The 24,058-nt window shown below is 36.6% G+C and overlaps 1 protein-coding gene across 1 annotated transcript; it reads left to right on the plus strand.

Moving 5' to 3' along the window:
- The first annotated feature begins 29 nt into the window (after positions 1-29).
- Positions 30-24,058, plus strand: LOC125838210 (callose synthase 3-like). Its single transcript, XM_049517288.1, is given in 44 exon segments — positions 30-128; positions 1,626-1,861; positions 3,104-3,204; positions 3,619-3,743; positions 3,818-3,911; positions 4,066-4,176; positions 4,285-4,401; positions 4,544-4,636; positions 5,572-5,663; positions 5,992-6,118; positions 6,690-6,827; positions 6,940-7,016; positions 7,105-7,198; positions 8,229-8,348; positions 8,443-8,560; positions 9,202-9,536; positions 9,625-9,677; positions 9,762-9,822; positions 11,994-12,075; positions 12,158-12,207; positions 12,313-12,399; positions 12,986-13,123; positions 13,249-13,343; positions 13,491-13,575; positions 14,792-14,952; positions 15,049-15,172; positions 15,304-15,404; positions 15,504-15,633; positions 15,709-15,860; positions 17,704-17,813; positions 17,953-18,084; positions 18,288-18,356; positions 18,444-18,630; positions 18,701-18,854; positions 19,573-19,692; positions 19,763-19,881; positions 20,102-20,185; positions 20,833-20,945; positions 21,060-21,289; positions 21,382-21,931; positions 21,934-22,178; positions 22,260-22,310; positions 22,931-23,116; positions 23,623-24,058. Coding segments are annotated over 43 exon segments (5,844 nt in total). The 5' UTR covers positions 30-128; positions 1,626-1,677; the 3' UTR covers positions 23,872-24,058.

Raw genomic sequence — 24,058 nt, forward strand, 5'->3', positions numbered from 1 at the left:
TAAAGTTGCAGCCTCCCCAAAAACTCCCTTCTCTCTCTACTATATACTACTACTAGGGTTTGTTTTGCTGGTTCCTCTTCCACTTTCCACCTTTTGCTTTTACACCATTCTTGAACTAACAATTAATGGTAAAATGCAGCTCTTTTGCTTGCTTAACTTTGCTGAAATCCCCTTTTTGTTGTTTGTTTGTTTGCTAAATGTAGATGCACATCTTGCTTTTTCTATGGATTGTCTTCTTTTTTTCTTATCATTCTTGAATCTTTATGCAAAATTTTACCTTTTTGGTTATGTGGGTGTGTTTGGTTTTTGTACATTTCAGTTGGGTTTATGCTAATGTGCTGGTAAAAATGTAAGCTTTTTATTTATTTGAAATCTTGATCATCATATCAGTGGTAAATGCAGCTCTTTTGCTTGGTTAACTTTGCTTAAATCCCTTTTGTTGTTTGTTTCTTTGCTAAAGCTCTTTTGCTCGGTTAACTTTGCTTAAATCCCTTTTGTTGTTTGTTTCTTTGCTAAATGTAGATGCACATCTTGCTCTCTCTATGGACTGTCTTCTTTTGTCTTTCATTCTTGAATCTTTATGCAAAATTTCACCTTTTTTGTTATGTGGGTGTGTTTGGTTTTTGTACATTTCAGTTGGGTTTATGCTAATGTGTTGGTACAAAATGTAAGGTATTTTATTTATTTGAAATCTTGATCATCATATCATTGGAAAATGCAGCTCTTTTGCTTGCTTAGCTTTGCTAAAATCTAGATGCCCATCTTGCTCTCTCTGTGTACTGTTCTCCTTTTTCTGTCTGTCTTGAATCTTTTATGTAAAATTTCATCTTTTTGGTTATGTGGTTTGTTTGGTTTTTGTACATTCAGTTGGGTTTATGCTAATGTGCTGGTAAATATGTAATCTTTTTAATTTATTTGAAACCTTTATCACCATATCAATGGAAAATGCAACTCTTTTGCTTGCTTAACTTTGCTAAAATCCTTTTGTTGTTTGTTTCTTTGCTGAACTCTAGATGCCCATCTTGCTCTCTCTATGTACTGCTCTCTTTTTCCATCTTTCTTGAAACCTTATGCAAATTCACACTTTTATGTTCTGTGGGTGTGTTTGTTTGTCTTTTTGTACATTTTGTCAGTGTTATGCTGATGTGCTGTAAAGTGTTTTTTTTTTTCATTTATTTAAAATCATGATCACCATATCAATGGTAAATGCAGCTCTTCTTCTTGCCTAACTTTGCTAAATCCATTTGATCTTTTTTTCTTTGCTTGGCACTAGATGCCCATATTGCTCTCTCTATGTACTGTCCTCTTTTATCTATCATTCTTCAATTCTTATGCAAAATCACACTTTTATGTTCTGTGGGTGTCTTTGTTCTGTTGTACATTTTGTTGGTTTGATGCTTATGTGTGGTAAAATGTATTGATCACCATATCAATGGTTAATGCAGCTCTTTTGCTTGCTTAACTTTGCTTAAATCCATTTGTTCTTTGTTTCTTTGCTTAACTTTTCTCATTTTCACTCAATGCACGTGAAGATCACTTGATATAGTATTAGTTGCCTGTTTGTGTTCCTTTTTTTTAGGCTTTTAATCTTATTTACCTGATGCTAATGTGATTGCACAATTAAGTTTATATTCAGACTTTTAAAGTGAAGATATAAAGGTGTGAAAGTTAAATATAATGGCGTCAAGAGGGGGACCGGAGCCGTCGCTGCAGCGGCGGATTACACGGACCCAAACGATGGGGAACATTGGGGAGTCGATGATTGACAGTGAAGTGGTGCCATCTTCTCTGGCGGAGATTGCTCCTATTCTTCGTGTTGCGAATGAAGTTGAGCCCAGTAACCCCCGTGTCGCATATCTATGTGAGTTTCTACGCCCATCTCTGTAGTTATTCATTGTTGAAACTTGTTATCGAGAAAGTTCAGTCATTTTGCTAACGTGATAACTGGGAGAGAATCAAGTAGCAGCTGTCATGCTCCCTTTATTACTCATTATAAGTTGATCTGAAAAAATAATTTTAAGATTAGATTTCTTCCTATCCAATTTAACGATTCAACTAACAAAGAGACATTCTTTGGTTCAATTACAATGCTTTTAAAGTTTAGAACTCACAGATTTCTTAATCAAAAAATTGAACTTACAGATGGACAAATGTGTTTCAGTGTCAAGGTCATCAAGATGGACGAAAACTGTCCTTACAATTTTGTTTGAGATAGTTTGCTATGGAATTGCTGAGTTTTACTCTCGGATTTGATGACATCTATTGATGTCTAATTATATGCCCTCATTGTGGCCATCTCATCTAAAAGCTAAAGCTTAAGCTAGTAGAGGGAACACACTTTTTATTTTATTAATTATATCTTCACTATGTCCCCCTAACGTGCAGGCTTAATTCTTTTTCTTCAGCCGAAGTACTATTTGATAACGGGTGGCGGGGAGACTCAAACCCAAAATCTGTCTTTGCTTTGATACCAAGTTGAATTTGTGTAACCATCTCATCTTAAAAGTTGAAGCTATTAGAGAGCACACCTTTTATTTTGTGTCACTTACTATGTCATAAGAATGGAATTTTTGGCCTTCAATTGGTAGATTTGGTCGTGCAGGAGACAGCATCAACCCTACCTTGTGAGTGTTTGGACTAACCAAGCTTCAAATTAGATTAGGAGTATGTGGACTAGTCAAGCTTGAAGTTAGACTAGGAGTATTTGGACTAACCAAGCATCAAATTAGACTAGGAGGGCATCATGGTTTTGCTTTTACTCTTCCCTCCGAATTAGGCAACCACCTTCTATTGGTGTTAATATGGAGTTCTTGAGTTACATGATACATATAAATAATATCTGAAATACAATGAAATGAGGTAATTTGTAAGTGAAGGTGATTGTATTTTAGTATTAGCAGGTAGAAGATTTGATTTTGAGTGAATGCTTACAAATTGCAAACAACTAAAAAGGAAAATGGGTTTAGTGGATTTGGACAATGTGAACTTTCTATGATAGATTCTGTTCATCTTGTTATTGACAGTTTCCGTACTTGGATTTGATCTTATATAAATATGCTTTCTAGTTTTCTGTTCTAACATTCAGACATCATTCCTTTTGAAGGTCGGTTTTATGCTTTTGAGAAAGCTCATCGATTAGATCCCACTTCAAGTGGACGTGGTGTTCGACAATTTAAAACTTCCCTCCTGCAGCGACTTGAAAGGGTAAGTGGCAAATCATGGATTTTTCTCTTCCTAATAATATGTCAATGACATGCTCAAAGAATGGTTGGCTCAATATGTTCTGTTAAACGTGTTTCTTAGTGACATTTTCTTTGCGATGTCCATTTGTTCCATGTCCTTATAGTTCTTACGAGTTAACAGTTTATTCCTGTAGACACTTTTTTCAGAAGGTCCTTTAGATGATACTTAGGAATCCAACTAAAAAGGTCATGTGCCTGTCATGTCCTTTAGTTGTCCAATATTTTCTTATCTATCTGCTGCTTTTCATTTTCTTTTTCCAGTGCTCTTTCGTGCTTTCATCTTTGGGTGTGGTCATCAATCAAAATTGATTGAAGATCTCTGATATGTTTGTGCACAATTGTAATTCGTGTAAGTGTGTAACAAATTTATTTTCAGGAAAATGATCCAACTTTGATTGGAAGGGTTAAAAAAAGTGATGCACGTGAAATGCAGAGCTTTTACCAGCATTACTACAAGAAGTACATTCAAGCTTTGCAAAATGCTGCTGAGAAAGCAGATCGGTGGGTATAGTGGTCTCTTTCTTGCTTTCAGTTTAAACTGAACATACTTAATCTCATATTTTTTAATTTTCCAGTGCACAACTTACCAAGGCATACCAAACTGCAAATGTACTCTTTGAGGTTTTGAAAGCAGTTAATCAGACTCAAGCAGTAGAAGTTGATCGTGAGGTGAAGTATTTTTCATTGACAAGTCATTTCAAACCCTTCTTTTTCTGCTGGCTTTTCAGGCTCCAGCTTTGACTTACAATAAGTCTACTGCCTATCCTTGTTTATAACATTGTTTTCTTTGTGTGTGGTGGATTATTGGTTGTCCATTAACCAGATTTTGGAAGCTCATGATAAAGTTGCTGAGAAGACACAGATCTTAGTCCCTTATAATATTCTTCCTCTGGATCCTGATAGTGTAAATCAGGCAATTATGAGATTTCCTGAGGTTTGTATTCTCGCACACAGGCTTTCCAACTTTAGGCATTTCTTTACCTTTGCATTTCTTTTTCACATTTATTGCTTTAATAAATTCTCCTGTTTCCTCCATTTACAGGTTCAGGCTGCTGTTTACGCTCTCCGAAATACTAGAGGTCTTCCATGGCCCAAGGATTACAAGAAGAAGAAAGATGAAGATATTCTTGACTGGCTTCAAGCTATGTTTGGGTTTCAGGTAGAGTAATTCATTTTTGATACACTGTTAATTTTGACATGCTATTTCGTACTTATTCTGAGGTTAGAAGAAAGTTTATTTCGGCTAGGATGAAAATCAATATGCATTGTTGAGCTCATTTCTTTTGTCAATTGCTTCTCAGAAAGATAGTGTTGCAAATCAAAGGGAGCATCTCATTTTGCTACTAGCCAATGTACACATACGCCAGTATCCAAAGCCTGACCAACAACCCAAGGTGTGAGACATGATACTGCTTTTTGTTATTGATGAGTGAACAATATTTTCCCTCAACTGCTAAAACATGTTTTTAGTTGAAAGGATTGTCATACTTTGTGAAAAAAATGAATGTCATTATTCAATATTTAATAGGATTGGTTGAATTGTTGAATATGCTGGCTAGCTGATAGTTGGGGACTACTTGCTGTCTGGCAAAGTAACTCTCAATGAGGCCCCTGAGACTGTTAAAAAGATATTGTATTTTTGAGTTCCTACTCGCACTAAAGCTCAAAGAGTGTATTTCTACTTGGTTGATGTTTGTTATATTCTTATTTTGCAACATATGTTCTTTGTCATTCTGATTGTAGTTTTTCTGAAGAAATATGTACTTGCTTAAAAAGACGAGAAGGGAACTGTCTTTTTCATATTGAAAAAGTAAGTTCATTGAGAGTAGATATCTGCTGTGTAGTTATCTCCTTGCTCTCAGTTTCTTAATGCCCATAGCACCATGACTATCAGATTTTGAACTTCGTCTTTTAGTATCCATCTTTCAAACTTTTGGAGGAATTATCTTCTCTAGAAGGCCAGTATCCTCATTTGGGCCTCAAAACAACAATACTTGGTTGCTGCAGTTATGCTAGTATTCGTTGAAGTGAATGAGAACTGTAATGCATAATTCCAGTGTGTAGTAAATCCTTTATACACATGCGACCTTTAAAAAAATAAAAAAATAAATCATTTATACACAGCAAAATGGAATTGTCAAGTGTTTCTATTAATGCAGACGCTGAGATGATACATTTAATATGATGAATTAAAGGACTAATTCTGTAACAAGAATATGCATAAATATCTTTGGTTTTGAAATTTTTGATTGATCGGTCTGCTTTGATTGGTGTGTGGGGGAAGCTTTCAATGATGGGGTTTTCATGTTCATTGTGTTGTTTCATGTAGTTGGATGATCGTGCTTTGAATGAAGTTATGAAGAAGCTTTTCAAAAACTACAAGAAATGGTGCAAGTACTTGGACAGGAAAAGCAGTTTATGGTGAGGGGCTTCTCTTTAAGTTTTAAATAGTTATGTCCTGCTGCCTTCAGACATTACTGCTTGAAATGGAATTCGGCTTTGTAAGGAAACAACTAATATACCTCAAACTTTCATTGAAGATCTTTTCTTGATTGTTATCTATTAAAGTAGGTAGAATAGAAGTCTCTGCTCTGGTGCTTTGTACTTCAGAAGAGTATAATAAGTGCCTATGGATTCCCTTAGTATCTCTTGTGGATGTGTTAGTCTGTAGGAAAGAACCGAATATGTTGCAATTTAAGTTCATGTTTAGCTTGTATATGTTGATTTTTCTGATTGTCAAAATCTGCAGGCTGCCAACGATACAACAGGAAGTGCAGCAGCGTAAGTTATTATATATGGGATTGTATCTTCTCATATGGGGGGAAGCTGCAAATTTAAGATTCATGCCGGAATGCCTATGCTATATTTACCATCACGTAAGGTTTTAAAATGTTTATGTTTTACGAATTTAATGGATGTCTGAAACAATGTTTTGAAGAACATATTATTATCTTATCTTTTGTATTTATGACAAAAAAAATGATAAAGTCAACATTGATGTAATAGTGGGATTCTTTGTTACTGGATTTCTTGGATGAGAGCAAACCTGTAAATTGTTTTTAGTTACATGGTGATTTGGTTTATCAAATTGTCCTCGGACATGTTAAAACTTTCTTTGGCTGACAGTTGAAATAATTTTTCGTACTCTTCGATATTGTGTAAGGTTGCTGCTTGGTGATACGAAAATAGTCAAAGTAGAAAAAGTAAGATTAAATAATGATTGTAAATCTAGAAAAAAGATTTTTTTTTCCATAAAGTAGCCGTGACTCTACCTATTGAGAGAATTAAATACGCTTCTCAGCTGAGAATATGCTGCAGTCATCTGTGGGATACTCAGCTGCTGTGGTGCGTTATTTATATTTTTAACAATTTACCCTTTTTAATATGCTTCAGATATTTCTTGTTTAGTTAAATCATTTGGATCTCACACATTGGTCACTCATGTAGATGGCATTCGAACTCTATGGCATGCTAGCTGGCAATGTTAGTCCCATGACAGGTGAAAATGTTAAGCCAGCGTATGGAGGGGAAGAGGAGGCTTTCTTGAGAAAAGTTGTTACTCCTATTTATGAAGTGATTGCACGGGTATTGTGTGCATTTTAGTACTATCTGTTTTCTCCAATCTATTGTATTGAATTTTTATTTTTCTTTAGAACTTGAAGAAAAAACTTTCTTACATCCTTTTCTGTCATTTCAGGAAGCTGCAAGAAGCAGAAGAGGAAAAGCAAAGCATTCCCAGTGGAGGAACTATGATGATTTAAATGAATACTTTTGGTAGTCAACCTTTCCCTTTTCTGTACCTTTCTTCTGGTTCGCTTATCCAATATTTTGTTTATCTCTGACTTTATGCGTAAAACTGTAGGTCAGTGGACTGCTTCAGATTAGGTTGGCCCATGCGCGCTGATGCTGATTTCTTTTGCCTCCCTGTAGATGTAGAGCAAGCTGAGAGAAATGGGGTAAAACTTTTAGCTGCTGAAGTCTTCTTAATTATACATTATCTTCTGGTTGATTATCTATTGTCTTTGAGTTTCTTAATTTGAATTAAATTTTGAAGGAGAGGATAAAAGTTGCGTCTGCTCTTTCAGGTCCTCTAGTTTGAAAGGACTAATTGTGCTTTAAGAGGGATTACATAGCTATGGAACAAATATAAGGTTCTGACTTGTTAGTATGTGGACTTATTTTCTTAGGAAAATAGGGCATTGCACTGACAATATGAGGGTCCCTTTTCTCCATCCACTGCATAGACGATAACTTAAAATGTGCTATACAGAGGACCTAGGATTTTGGTGTATTAGGCAATAGCACTGACAGTATGAAGGAACATATCTTTTCTGTTCCCTGTCTAAATGCAGCTCAGAACCTTTTCTTTAATGCACATAATTAAACTTCAACGTGCAATAAGAGGACCTTTTATTAGTTCAATAGGCATAGTTGTAGCTGAAGACATTTTTAACTTCGTGTGTTCCCTGTCTTAATGCAGCTGCGAATTTTCTTGCAACTACCTAGTTGTTTGGCTATATTCCTGCCCATTTGCACCATTTGTCCGTGGTTATTGTTTATACAACTCACCATATAACAAGGGTGTTGTTTCTAATCATTTAGAGTTGAGGTTTGGTTTAACAAAATTGTGAGCTTTGTTAAAGGAACTCTGCTTTCGGTGACTCTCCGATATATATCAACTACCTTTTCCTTTTGATACTAGCCATTTAACTCATGGTATACTGTTTGTAATCCTGGTGACATGGTATGTGGATTTGTCTGTTTGCCTGCCATTGACAATTCATTTAGCGTTTATGCTTCCGTCCCTTTGAAACTGTAATTTTCTTTATTTTGTGATGTTACAGAACTAATGTCCATATGCTCTCTCTCATTAGCTTACGTGATTAATGCATCAGAGTATCTACTGTTTTTTGTATGTTCAGTGAAACTTTATCCTTGATGACATGAACTCATGAACTAATTAGATCAAGTTATTATGAAATCTAGGACAACAAGGCTTTAAGTGATCGCTGGCTGGGGAAAGTTAATTTTGTTGAGATACGATCATATTTGCACATCTTTAGGAGCTTTGACAGAATGTGGAGCTTCTTCATATTGTGTTTACAGGTACTTTCTTCTTTTGGAAACCATGTTTGGATTGTCCTTTATCTTTATGTAATTGACAATGTAATTTAGATAAGGAAGTGTTGATTGTGTGTAGGCAATGATAATTATTGCTTGGAATGGTTCGGGAGACCTGAGCATGGTTTTCACTTCAAATGTTTTCAAGAAAGTATTGAGTGTGTTTATAACAGCTGCAGTTTTGAAGCTTGGGCAAGGTTTGTAAAATTATTTTCTCTTCTTTATAAAATTATTTGTTATGGTTGATGCAATTTTCATGGATGACAATGTTGGAAGTTTTCAGTGAGTGATTGGATAATACATGAAATTGATAATTTTTAGTAAGTGATTGGATATACATGAAGGATAATTTTTCTTTTCTTTTTTACTTTTAAGGTAAATGTTTTATGTGTCCCTTTTGATACAGCTAAAATACGATGACCTACTAACAGCTATTTGTTGAACAGAATTTACAATAAAAGTTATTTAGAGGTGAGTGTAGGTTAATTCTTTCCATTTGCTTAAGCGTAATCTGTTAGCTGTGGTAGTGGGAGTTGAAAGGTATCCAGTAAATTAATCTGTGGGAAAGCTGTCCGGACAACACTGTCATTAAAAGAAAAAGTTATTTAGCATTTGATGTTCCGCAATATTAGAATATACATGTCCTTGAAGTTCAATGAAATCATAATCGTTGAGATAAATACAGTTTGATTGCACACAGGCAGTCACAAGTGACAAAAAGCATACTGGAGAAGTTGCTTTATTTAAATGGACATGCATCATTTTTGGTGATCCCTTCCTCAGTGCTCTGATTTGTGTTGCCACACTATTTTGATATCTTACATTTAAACTGTTGCAGCCACTCTTGATGTGATGCTTAATTGGAAAGCTAGGCGAAGCATGTCATTTTATGTTAAACTGCGATACATATTGAAGGTCATATCTGCAGCTGCTTGGGTGATCATTTTACCTGTTACATATGCTTATACATGGGAAAATCCTCCTCCATTTGCCCAAGCCATTAGAAATTGGTTTGGCAGCAACTCAGATTCTCCTTCACTGTTTATACTGGCTGTGGTAATCTACTTGTCACCCAATATGCTCGCTGCTCTGCTCTTTCTTTTTCCCTTCGTTCGCCGATTCCTAGAGAGATCACACTACAAAATTGTGATGCTGATGATGTGGTGGTCACAGGTAATATGTTTTCTGACTTGTTTGTGCATTTGTAAGAGCTCTTATTCGTCTGTTCAGAAATCTGATAAATTTTTTTTATCAATTGCAGCCTCGTCTTTATGTTGGTAGAGGAATGCATGAGAGCACTTTTTCATTGTTCAAGTACGACACACTTAGTCGAAGCTTTTAAACATTCATATTGATGGTTCCACTTTATATCTTATTAGTTTTTATTCTAAATTTCAGATACACTATGTTCTGGGTACTTCTAATTGCGACAAAACTAGCATTCAGTTTTTATGTGGAGGTAATGCCTTTTCTGATGTCAACTTTTACCTTTTAGTCTTCAAAGCAAGCCATGTAATCTAGAAGCATGTTGTTTTGTTTATTGATTTCTGTTTAGGTGTATTGGAAGGACAATGTCACTTACATATTAGGGGATTGACTTGTAATATGCATCAACTATCAACGTGCTAGCCAATAGCTATTATTGTCATATTTTAGAGACATTTTGTCCTACTCTAGTGTTCTATGAATTGGTAATGCCTTTGGGGTGCTGTCCTTCCCTGTATCCTGCTAATGCGGGATGTTTTGTGCATCAAGCTGCTATTTTCTTTTACTAAGTGTTAATGAAATAGACCTTGAATCTTACTCAACCCAAAAAACTTGCTCAAGAGGTGAGGATAACCCAAGACCATATACAGAGACCAAGTACCCTTATCCCACCCAATGTGGACTCCAACATCCCACACGCGTAGGACTAGACATCTGGAGTGTGAACTGTATAAGATGGGGGCCCAACATCGGGTACATAATGAATTGGGTTGGGCTTGACTATAATACCATGTTAACTCAAGAAGTGAGGATTGTCCAAGACCATATTGTAAAGAGTCCCACATTTGTCCTTTAAGGGATGAGTGGCTTCTTTGGTATGACTTTGGCAATCCTCATCTCTTGAGCTAGCTTTTAAGTTTAAGTTAGGCTGAAGGTCCACAACATACAGAGTAGAGCCCATCCCAATTCTCATTTCCGATGTTGGGTCCATATTAAAATGCCCATGCTTCAAATGTCGGCCTTGGGCGTGGGTGTGTGTGAAGAGTCCCACATGGGTCCTTTAAGGATGGGTGGTCTCTTTAATATGACTTGGGAAATCCTCACCTCGTGAGCTAGCTTTTGAGGTTGAGTTTGGCTAAGGTCCATGACACATAAAGTGACCAAGTACCCTTAACCCACCCGATGTGTGACTCCAATTCTAAGTACAAATATATACTTTTCTGTTGTCAAGTCCCACATTGGTTAAGCCCAAGAGCCAAACCCGTTAGTCTCTTTTTTGTATTTTTCCATGTTGGACCCCATGTTATGTTATTCACACTTGAGTTGTCTAGTCCCGGGGGCGTGTAAAATTCCACATTGGTTGATGAAATGAGTTGTGGTCTTCTTCTATGGTCTTGGGCAATCCTGTCCTCATGATCTCATTTTTGGGTTGAGTTAAACACAAGGGTCATATCTTCACATTGCAAAATTATATGTGCTCTTATCACCATTAACTTGAACATGAATTTGATGAGTCTTTGATTCATTAGAATAAGCATTTCTCCTGAAAATTATTTGTTCTCTTTGAAGGATTTCTTGCAAATAATAGAAATGTTTTTTTTGAGGTAAAGGTAACTATTTAATATATCACAAAAATCCATCACCCAAAGGATTATAGGGATTAGAGAGGGGATTTACAGTCCAAAAGGCGCTAGGGTGAGTAAAAAGCTGAAAAACAAAAGACTTACCACTTCTCCTATGAAACTATGAAACTGCTAAATCTTCTATTATAACCCCATTAGTTCCTGTTTACACCAAAACCAAAAGAGACCGAGACAGTTTATCTTGATTTTCTGGATGTGATTGCTTCTATCTCCAGAATGCTTTGAGTTTCTTTCTTTCCACACAGTCCACCATATGCATGCTGGGATGTATTTTCACCAATCCTCCTCTGTCCTTCTTCTTCCCACTCCTTTCCAACTGTTCAGCATCTCAAAAGTCAAAAGTTGATTTAGGTATTGTCCAGTTCACTCCAAGGATACAAAAGAACATGTACCCCAAATTTACAGTTGTCTTGCAGTGCAAGAACAAATATTCATTTGTCTCTTTGTCAAGACCACATAGTAGACGTCTTGAGTTAATCTGTAAACCTCTTCTTTGTAGGGTTTCATGAGTTAAGCATGCTCTTCTAATAATAGAAATGTTGTAGTGTAATACTTACGGTTATAATTTTTTTTGAAATGTTAGACCAGATTTCTGGTTTATTAAGATAAGCATTAACAGGAGATTACTGCTGAATGTGACAACTGACAAGGAGTACACGCTAAAAGGGAAAAATGACCCAGTTCCTCACATTGTTTTCCTTATCTACAAATTAATATAATATGTTCGTAAAAGTCGCCTGCTTTATGAGTTATACTGACACTGAAAAGTTGTTTGCTGCAGATAAAGCCTTTAGTGGAACCAACAAAAAAAATTATGCATGTCCACATTACCACTTACCAGTGGCATGAATTTTTCCCCCATGGTAATGAACTTGACTTGAACTTTATGCTATTCGATATTATGCTCTCTCCTCGTGGTCCTAATGTGGCTATTTTAATTTGCAGCAAGCAGCAACATTGGTGTTGTTATCGCTCTTTGGGCTCCAGTTATCCTTGTAGGATTCTCCTCCTCGTTTGGATAATCTTTAACAGAGGCGTGGTATAATACTAGAGTTTATTCCAGTTTAGCTAAAACACTGGTCATATTTATTTTATTGTAGGTTTATTTCATGGATGCTCAGATATGGTATGCCATATTCTCCACAATATTCGGTGGTATTTATGGAGCATTTCGCAGGCTTGGAGAGGTTGGTGGTTAACTGCTTCACTTCTGTGGTCTTTTTGTCTGTCTTAACCTTGGGATTTTTTATGGGTAATGATTTTTTTTTATGGGTAATAGTCTTGGATTCTAATTGAAAAATGAATATAATATAGATTGCTTAGTTTTAAGTATAAGCTGTTTCTGCAAATTCTAACAAAAGAAGATGAGAAGCTAATATATTTAGATGTGATCTTTATGTTTCGGGTCGACTTTGATATGAGCTTGGTGTTTTCTAGCAACCTGATCGACTTAAGTGCTAGTAAGAAAAATTCATATTTAAATGCTGAATATGTCACCAATTTATGTGCGTTTCTTCTTAACCTATGTAAGGAACAATATGCTTGGTTTAATTTATGCGTATTCAGTAGCTTAGAATCTCTTCAGTGTTCGTTCTTATCTGCCATATCATGGTAAAGTTTAGGGGCTCATCCAACTGCTGTTGTTTCTGAAAAAAATGTGATTTGAACCTCAGTAGTAGCTATATTTGCAGACTCGCACTTTGATGGATTGATTGCTCCCAGCAAACATTTTAGGTTTCTTTATTAGCCTCTAATTTCTCGTCTTGCTTTCAGATTCGAACTTTAGGCATGCTGAGGTCCAGGTTCCAGTCTTTGCCTGATGCTTTTAATGCTTGTTTGATACCAGAAGAGAAGAGTGAGCAACCTAAAAAGAAAGGACTAAAAGCAACATTCTCTCGAAATTTCACCAGGGTTAGGTTCCTTTTCCCTTGTCATTGGCTTCTAATATCTGTATTTGTTTAAGCTTAGAAATAGTGAGAAGGAAGTGATCAGGAAGTTTTAACTTGTGAACTTTATAAAATGTCATCATATATTAGGTGCCATCCAACAAGGAAAAGGAAGCTGCAAGGTTTGCTCAATTGTGGAACAAAATAATCACAAGTTTTAGAGAGGAAGATCTTATTAGCAATCGGTAAGTTCTGAAATGTCACACATCATTTTGGCCCTTCCATCATCCTTATTACAACAACAACAACAACAATCCAGTGATCCAACATCCTTCTTTGTCAATCTAAATTATGCATTTACTTACGACTGTTATGCTTGCATTGATTTTCAGTGAGATGGATCTTTTGCTTGTTCCTTACTGGGCTGATCGTGAGTTGGATCTCGTGCAATGGCCACCATTTTTGCTTGCTAGCAAGGTTCTTCTCTTCTCTTTTTAGTGTTTTTTTTTTTTTAGTTTCTAGTCTCATACTTGCTGCATCTCAGTAAAAGATTTTATTTCTTAAATAGTTTTGCACGAAAAGAAAAAATTATTTCCCAGTGTTGGTAAATGATTGCGCATTCCATTTGACTAGACTGGATTTGTTTGGTCATTTTAATATTTGATGTTGTTAAATTAGGTCTTAGGCCTAACTCACACCCCAAAAGCATTGCCCAAGCCTTATAAGGAGTCCACCCATCTCATTAACCACCGATGTGGGACTTTTGTCATTCTTTAACACCCCACCTCACGCCCAGTGCTTAGCATCTGGTGCGTGGGCAATTTTGATTTTGGGGGTCCCAACATCGGGTGAGACGGGCCCTGCTCTGATACCATGTTAAATTAGGTCTTAGGCCTAACTCACACCCCAAAAGCTAGCTCTACAGTTCCTACAATCGATGAATTATTCTCTCGTCTCCTTCGTCTTGCGGCACCTCCCAGTCACAAGGTAGTTTCATCACCCACTGTTGCTAAATTTGTCTCGGAAAATTCAAATCTCGAAGAAAACTCGCCGGAAACTGCCTGGAAATTGCCGGAACCCTAACTCCGGCGATCGGATCTGGTCAAAAACAGTATGGGCCTGGTCGGAATGGCTGGACGACCCCAACTGTCAAAAAAAATCTCAAAAAATATGATCAGAAAAGCCCTCACGCGCCGGCGCGTGAGACAGATCTCGCTGGAAACTATCACCTCCGATCGGCGCGTGAGAGCGCGTGGGGTGGTATTTTCCGGTGGTTTTGGCTGGGGTTTGGTCGCGGGGGCTTTCCGAGCCTCGTGGTGGTGTTGGTTTTCGCACAACACCCACAAAAAGAAAAAAGAATAACAAAAGCAGACCCAATAGTCACCGGAAATTGACATAGACATACGGTGACTTGTTTGTTCTCACCAATGCTCTGATACCATGTTAAATTAGGTTTTAGGCCTAACTCACACCCCAAAAGCTAGCTCAAAGGGAGGAGGATTGCCCAAGCCTTATAAGGAGTCCACCCATCTCATTAACCACCGATGTGGGACTTTTGTCATTCTTTAACAGATGTATTGTGGGTTTTACTTTTATTGTGTATTTTGAATGATTCCTGTCTTCATCCAAAAATCAGTAGCTGATGGCATATTTGTTTCACTTGATTTCTGATGCACTCAAATTGTATGAATAGATTCCAATAGCAGTGGATATGGCTAAGGATAGCAACGGAAAGGACCGTGAGCTGAAAAAGAGGATTGAGGCTGACCCATATATGTCATCTGCTGTTTGTGAGTGCTATGCTTCATTTCGCAATGTGATAAAAGTTTTGGTTTCAGGTCCTCGTGAGAAGGAGTAAGTTTCTGCAAGAATATAGTGATTAATGCTGCTTTTCCTTTGCTCAGAATATGCTTTCTCATGTTGTGACTTCTCAATTTGTGTGTTATTTAGGGTTATAGAGTATATCTTCTCAGAAGTTGACAAGCATATTGAGGCTGGTAATTTAATTAGTGAGTACAAGATGAGTGCTCTTCCCAGTCTCTATGATCTGTTTGTTAAGCTCATAAAATTCTTGGTAAGTTTTCAAAGTCCAGTCTTGTCGAATTTTTTTCATTGTCACTTTATGGATATCTTTACCCATCCAATTTTTGTTGCTGATGAATTGGAAAATATTGAACTGAAATTGATTTTTCTGAAATTTAACAGCTGGAAAATAGGCAGGAGGACAGGGATCTAGTTGTACTTCTATTCCAAGACATGCTAGAAGTTGTTACGCGAGATATAATGATGGAAGATCAACTATCAAGGTTTTTCTTTGGCCTATAATTGTTAATCATGCAGGTTATTCATGAATTTGGTGAATGGTGATAAATTCTGTTTGGGCATTTTTCTTTTCAATCAAACAGCTTGGTAGATTCCATCCATGGAGCCCCAGGGTATGAAGGAATGATCCCTCTTGATCAGCAATATCAGTTATTTGCTTCTGCTGGAGCTATCAAATTCCCCCCTCCTGAATCAGAAGCTTGGAAAGAGAAGGTAGGTCAAGTTGAGGGAAATATATTTGCAGTTAGTGTTCATGTTCCTTTTCTAAACGATGTTATTTTTCCACAGATCAAAAGATTGTATTTGCTGCTTACAGTAAAGGAGTCTGCAATGGATGTACCATCCAACTTAGAAGCTAGGAGGCGAATATCCTTCTTCTCCAATTCATTGTTCATGGATATGCCCACAGCACCAAAAGTCCGCAATATGCTTTCTTTCTCGTAAGTCCTCGGGCCTTGTTTATTGATGGTCTTTCTCCTTTCCTGTTATCAATTGGTGCATTGCATGATAACATGTTTTCATGGTAATTTGCACAAATTACTTTTGGCTAGTGATTGTTGCTGAAGATGGAGTGATTATAGGTAGTATTGATAATATTATTATCTCCAATTGCATTTTCCAATGTTGTGCCCCATAATATTGTGTCTACACTCCAATTGGAAGATCCGGATGTGTGAGGAGGTGTTAGGTTGTCCCGCATTGGTTAAGGGAGGGGTTGTTTATCTCCTTACATGATCTTGGGCAATATTCGCTTCATGAGCTAGCTTTTGAGGTTGAGTTAGGGCCAATGTTCATTTCTTAACATCGCGTTATAGTGCATATGAAGTCAACTAAACATGAACTCATCATTAGGGAAAAAAGGCAGAGTAAATGAGGTATCATGATGTGCCTATAGTTTTATAGTGGACAGATCGTCCTTATATTTACGTACTGGGCGTTTTAAGGGGAAAATTGCTTGTCCAGAAAATCTTAGAGAATATTGAATATTGCGGAAAATGAGGAAATGGGTAGTAAGTTGTAACGTAAAAGCATTTTTCTTAATTAATTTGGTTGACATGCTGAGCCACTCACATACCGCCATTGAAAATTCTAAATACTTTAAATGTAGCATTTGGATAATGAGGGATGAAAAATATTTGTTGTAGAGGAAAATGCAAATAAAAATCTTACTTTAGACATTCTCATTTTGGACTACTCAATATCCCCAATCATACCGAGTATGAGTAGTTGGATATAGTTATTGTATTTTTTGTTTGTTTCCATATAAAACATCAACTATGTGTGATACATAAAAATATTCTGTCAAATCAGCATTTAAGGGTGTGTCAGGTGGTTAATTAAGTGGATTGACAACCATGAATTTTGTCAGGTGGGTCAATTAAGTGGATTGACAATTATTTATCCTCAAATATTTAAGTGAAAAAAAAAGGTAAACATGACAACAAAATTGTTCTTCTCATAGTTAGTCAGAAGGCCATAAAAAATAATATTTGTCTGGCAATTATTTACCTTAACCCAATTACATAATAATTCAAGTGTATAATTGGAAAGATGTTTTTTATAAAGTTTTAATCCAAACACAAGATGAGGTAGAAAATAATGAACCAAACACTTGATAAAAATAAATCCTGCATTACTAATCCCTGCATTATTATTCTTTGTACCAAACGACCCCTAAATGTCTTTAATGATTGCAGCAGTCTTGAAATGTTACTGTGAATAAACAATAAACTTCAGTAAAAAGGGGAAGAATAAGCAGTTGTTGGACAATTCTAGTAGGATATTGATGGAGATATAATTAAGTAAATAAAAATGTGGTTTCTCTAACAGTTTAATAAAGTTTTAGATGAAGATGGTCACTCAATTTTAACATAGTATGCAGAGATCTTGGATTCAAGTTCACCACCATTCATTATCAAAAGGATGTTCACCTTCTCCCATGAAAAAGAATCAGGGGACCGCGTTGAAGACATGATAAAAGGGCAGTGTGTCTAGAGAAATTTATCATCCCCGATAAGTAAAAGTGTGTTCTCTCTAATATATCAAGCTTTTACTAGGATCTTCACACAATTTCAACACTCACTACCTTAACTGAGTTTGTTTGTGTTATTCAAATTAACTTAAGTCCTGTAATGTCGAATGTAGTTTATTTTTGGAGATGTCAGTATTATCACAAGATGTAGATCATGCCTCGGGTAGTTCTTCTCATGTTTCTTCAACTGACGTGAAGCATAGGCGATTAGCTTATCAGTCTGACTTGTTTCTTGAACTTCCTTACTTTAGTGTCCTGACCCCATATTACACGGAGGAGGTGCTTTTCTCATCAGATGATTTGGATAAACAAAATGAAGATGGTGTTTCCATTCTGTTCTATTTGCAGAAAATTTATCCAGGTTTGTTTGTTAACCTTGGATTACAAGATGTCTGTTGCACGATCTACTGCTAGTGATTTTTCCCCTTTGTCTGTTAAGTGTAAATGTAATTTTCTGATTCCTTCTCATTTTTCACTAAACTGATAATGGTGGCATACAGATGAATGGAACAATTTCCTTGAGCGTGCAGACTGTACAAGTGAAGACGACCTTAGGTTTAAATGGTCTCCTGAGTTAGAAGAAAACCTCCGTCATTGGGCTTCATATAGAGGACAGACTTTAACAAGGACTGGTATGGAGTTCATATTTGTTTGGTGCATATGAGGAGGCAATGTTCTTGCTGTTAATTTTATGCTGATGTTTTCTAGTTTATCCTCTTCCTCTTCTTAAATCCTCTTCTTACTCCATCTAAACTTGCGCTCCAGCAATTTATAGTAAGACTCCTTCACAATTTGTTGACACATCTGATACATTGATGCATTGTCTGATTTCTAGTGAGAGGGATGATGTATTACCGCAGAGCTCTAGAGCTTCAAGCTTTCCTTGATATGGCCCAGGATGATGGTAATTGACTACTACCAAAGAATCCCTGACTACCTTCTAACATTGTATTCACCAGAATTGAGAAGTCGTTTACTTTTCCATTAACAGATTTGATGGAGGGGTATAAGGCTATCGAATTAAATGAGGATCAGATGAAGGGAGAACGGTCTCTGTGGGCACAATGTCAAGCAGTTGCTGATATGAAATTTACATATGTTGTTTCATGCCAGCTATATGGTATTCACAAGCGATCTGGTGATCAACGTGCACAAGATATTCTGCGGCTTATGACAACGTATGTTTAAACACTTTTAGATGGTCATCTGATAAGGCAATTTGCTAACCTCTATATATTATCGTTAAAGGTACCCATCTATGCGTGTTGCTTATATTGATGAAATTGAAGAACCAAGCAAAGATAGGTCCAAGAAAGTTAATCCAAAGGCCTACTATTCCACTCTTGTCAAAGCTGCCCTGCCAAATTCACATTCTACTGAGCCTGGTCAAAACTTGGATCAGGTAAGAAGGAAGTGTGAAATAATCTCTCATAATTATTACTCACTTTGTTTCAATTTTTGTCCGTTTATAAAAGAACGCTTCTTTCCTTTTTTGACAACTTTTTAATTCTGACTTTCCACATGGCATGTTTAAGACCACAAGATCTGCATTTCTTTAATTTAAGACCACAAGATTCAAAAATCCTTTTTACTTTCTTAAACTGCCAAGTCAAAACTGGACAAACAAATTGAAACTGAAGGAGTATATATATTTCTTTCAGTAGGAAAAAGAGTCTAGATTTCTTGCCCTTCAAATGGAGCTACATGGTCAATGAGGAGTCATATAGCTAAACCCAACTGAGGCATATATTTTTATTTTTTTTTAAAAAAAAAACTGGTACTATTGTTGTTGTGGTTGTTTTATCTTTCCATATGGAAGTTACTTGTTAAATGCTGTTCCATTTACACTCATTTGAATCCCTTGCCATGCCAGAATCTCTTCTTGGGAGATGTCAATATGCTTTGATTTCACAAGAGTGGCCTCCTTTTAGTTCTTAGCATCACTAATCACAACTTGAATGCATGTGAACTTGTTTAAATGTCTACTGAAATAGAAGGCAATTTTTGGAATACCATTTAAAAAGCAGTCTAGACATTCTTGTGAAGTTACATTAGCCAGAACAGTAGAGTTTTTTGTATAATACAATACCTTCTAATTTTAATCTGTCTTCTGCTTGTAGGTTATCTACCGCATAAAACTTCCAGGTCCTGCTATCTTGGGTGAGGGAAAGCCTGAAAACCAGAATCATGCTATTATATTCACTCGTGGAGAGGGGCTGCAGACTATAGATATGAATCAGGTAAGTCCTTATATTAATATAAGATGTTGATTTCAATCTCTCCAAGCTTGAATTTAATTTCCATTTCTAGGATAACTACATGGAGGAAGCCTTAAAAGTGAGGAATTTGCTCCAAGAATTTCTGAAGAAACATGATGGTGTGAGGTTCCCTACTATACTCGGGCTGAGAGAGCACATATTTACTGGAAGGTAACCCTTGTTACAATATTATTTCACTTATTCTGAGTTGGTATCTGTATTATTAGTATCTCTGTAAGTAGGCTATAGCTTAGTACATCTTCCTATATTCCCTTGTAAGTATGGACAGCTGCAGTTTTTATGCAGCAAATAGTTATACAAAAATATGTTACATTCTCAAAAATAAGATAAATTGTTTAGTAATACTTATCGCTTGTTTGGTCTGATGCAGTGTTTCTTCTCTCGCTTGGTTTATGTCAAATCAAGAGACAAGTTTTGTGACAATAGGCCAGAGACTATTGGCAAACCCTCTGAAGTAAGAATTTAGATTTCCAGTGTTCATCCTTGTTTCTGTTTCTAATTTAGTAAGCCCTTTAACAAATATTTAACAAGCTCTATAAAAGAGAACTGTGTTATCCATTTATATAAATACTAAATGTTGTCTTCTTAGCTGATTTTTATGTAGTGAGATCGGTGGATACAATCATTTAGAAATCTGTTTTGTGGTGTTGCTACCTAATATATATAAGGTTACTTATAGTCTCCTACCTCATTCCAACTTGGCGAGACCTCAAAGCTGTGCAAGATAAAGCTTAAAACTTAGTTGGGACCATGCAGGGCTGTTACTAGGTGTTTTAAGACATCTTAAAACTGAGGACTGCTGGAGTATACGTAGTTCATTCATAACAAGCAATTATGTGGAATTGTAGATTGTCTTATTTACAGTTAGAGATAGAATGAATACATCAGCTTTATGAAATAAATTGGCATTTGATAATCTAGCCCTCTTCAAATACTAGTCCACATTTGTCCTTGATCTGTGCTACAGTTAATTTACTATGTGCTTCTCTTTCATTTAAAATTTGCTTAGACTAGACTCTATTCATCCAAGTTCAAAGTTCTATACAGATGTTGGCTCTTTCTCCACTCTTATTTAATTACTTCCACTTTATATTTCTCCAGGGTTCGATTCCATTATGGCCACCCTGATATTTTTGACAGACTTTTCCATCTTACAAGGGGTGGGATTAGCAAAGCTTCTAAGATTATCAACTTAAGTGAGGACATATTTGCTGGTAGGTCCAAACTTTTTTAAATTTGAACATCTTTACCTTAATGTTTGTCTTTTTCATCTACTTGTGTAATTTGACTTGAGAAACTTAATTTCTTCATTTACGGTTTTTGTTTAGGCTTTAATTCTACACTTCGTGAAGGCAATGTTACTCACCATGAATACATTCAAGTTGGTAAAGGGAGGGATGTGGGACTTAATCAAATTTCTATATTTGAGGCCAAAATAGCGAATGGCAATGGAGAACAGACTCTGAGTCGGGATTTATACAGGCTTGGACATCGTTTTGATTATTTCAGAATGTTATCATGTTATTTCACTACCATTGGTTTCTATTTCAGTACCTTGGTATGTAGCTCAAAATTCACTGTGTTGTAATGATTGTATTGTTTCCAAAAAAGTTAGTTTACCCCTGACTTTTTTCTGCTTGCCTCTGGCAGATTACAGTCCTCACCGTGTATGTGTTTCTCTATGGCCGCCTTTACCTTGTCCTTAGTGGACTTGAGGAAGGGCTCAGCAATGAACCAGCTATAAAAGACAACAAGCCTCTTCAAGTGGCTCTTGCTTCTCAGTCGTTTGTGCAAATTGGGTTTTTGATGGCCCTCCCTATGATGATGGAGATTGGGTTGGAGAAGGGTTTCCGCACAGCACTCAGTGAATTTATACTGATGCAACTGCAGTTGGCGCCTGTATTCTTCACGTTTTCACTTGGTACTAAGACCCATTATTATGGAAGAACACTACTCCATGGAGGTGCAAAGTATAGGCCTACTGGTCGTGGTTTTGTGGTCTTTCATGCGAAGTTTGCTGATAATTATCGCTTCTACTCCCGTAGCCACTTTGTCAAGGGACTTGAGCTAATGATATTATTACTCGTGTATCAAATTTTTGGTCAGGAATACAGAGGAGCTGTTGCATATATCTTAATCACTGTCTCAATGTGGTTCATGGTGGGAACCTGGCTCTTCGCTCCCTTCCTCTTCAACCCCTCTGGTTTGAATGGCAAAAGATAGTTGATGATTGGACTGATTGGAATAAGTGGATAAGTAACAGAGGAGGTATTGGTGTCCCCCCTGAGAAAAGTTGGGAATCATGGTGGGAGGAGGAACAAGAGCATCTTAGGCATTCTGGAATACGCGGTATTGTTGCTGAAATTCTGTTGTCTTTCCGCTTCTTTATCTATCAGTATGGGCTCGTCTATCACTTGAAGATCACTTTGAAAAATCAGAGTTTTCTGGTATGCCATGTATTTGACCCTTCTCTCTTTGCTCGTAAATAGATATCAGGCTATATTCTAATATTTATGCATGGATCGCAGGTTTATGGTGCATCATGGTTAGTAATAATTCTGGTACTATTTGTCATGAAGGTAAGACCAAATTCTTCATATAATTTGTTACAAGAATCTATACAGGATAAATTACAGAAGGCATAATACATAAATGTCTTTTAACTTGGCTGTTGCTGTCATCCATGCCTTCCAACTTTGGGTGTGTACAAGTAGATACATGCGTTATGTGTGGCGTAATACACATAGGATTCCATGTAGGACACAAAAATGTCATGTAGGACGAATGTGTCTATTTGTTCAATTTTATATAAATGTCTACTTGTGCACACCCAAAGTAAGAGGGAATAGATGTCAGTTGAGGCCAAGTTAAACGGCACGTTTATGTATTATGCCATTACAAAAATATAAAGAGCATTTTTCTCTGCCTGTGACATCCAATGTATATCCGAAGGGAATAGATGGATCTCTATACAGTTCAAAGCTGTTTCCGAATCATGAGATGCTTTCAGATTGCTTACCTGAAAAATATGGAATGCTCAAATGAAAAGGGATCAGATCATCAGACTTCTCTTTACTGTTGCTTTGACTAAAAAATGACCAACTGGAATTGTCAATAACCACCCCTTTAATATAATATACCCTGACAAGTATTATTTATGCTGCTATCTTTTTCTGATTTATTTTCTATATTTTTTCAGGCAATATCGGTTGGTCGACGAAAATTCAGCGCCAATCTCCAACTCGTGTTCCGTCTTATAAAGGGATTGATATTCTTAACATTTGTCGCAACCCTGGTGATTCTGATGACACTGCTCCATATGACTCCTAAAGACATGGTTGTGTGTATTCTCGCTTTCTTGCCAACTGGCTGGGGCATGCTTCTGGTTAGTCACAATCCTTATTATGCTCTTCTTCATGTATTTTCTTGTCCAGCTTTATACATTAAGATCTCATCTTGGTGGTGCTATAAAATTTCCCATACTCGGCGTATATATTATAAAATTCCAACAAGTATTCCTTGGTGATATTCTACTCAGAATTGTTGATTCCTTTATAATAACTGAACAGTGAGCATATACTAAGGATTAAAACATGACATTTTCATGCAATGAACAGTAATTAACATGTGTTTTTGGAATTTATGCCCCAACTTTCTTGGGATTGAGGTGTAGTCATCGTTGATCAAGGAAATCTTAGGCCCTTTGTACTCCTTTGTTGGCTGCTTATATATATATCTCGTCTTGTCGATAAGAATTTTAGTAGTCAATATTAATAACTGCACAAACCCAGCTATCTGTACTATTAAACAAGTAAATCCCCATGTACAGTGCAAGGGATCTAATCCACGTTTGTGTGTTAATTTCCTTATGTGTGCATTTTATGTTTTCAGATTGCTCAAGCATTGAAGCCTGTTGTTCGGAGAGCTGGATTCTGGGGATCAGTTCAAACACTAGCTCGTGGCTATGAGATTGTGATGGGATTGCTTCTGTTCACACCGGTTGCTTTTCTGGCTTGGTTTCCATTTGTATCCGAGTTTCAAACCCGTATGCTGTTCAACCAAGCATTCAGTAGAGGTCTTCAGATTTCTCGTATTCTTGGTGGTCAACGCAAAGATCGTTCCTCTCGAAACAAGGACTAGAATTTTTTACATGAATAGGGCTACATTATTAACATTCAACCTTCAATGTTTGTAATTGTTGTTCATTCACATTGAAGCTGCTGCCTTTGTAATTATCTAGTGGTAATAGCAGCATTTTTGGGCAATATCATATCCTTTTTTTGTAAAAGCCATTGAAAAATTCCTTAATGGAATCTCTCTTGCATTT

Source organism: Solanum verrucosum, unplaced genomic scaffold (assembly GCF_900185275.1).
Source record: "Solanum verrucosum unplaced genomic scaffold, falcon-dt-bn FXZP01000284.1, whole genome shotgun sequence".
In the NCBI taxonomy this organism is placed as follows: domain Eukaryota; kingdom Viridiplantae; phylum Streptophyta; class Magnoliopsida; order Solanales; family Solanaceae; genus Solanum; species Solanum verrucosum.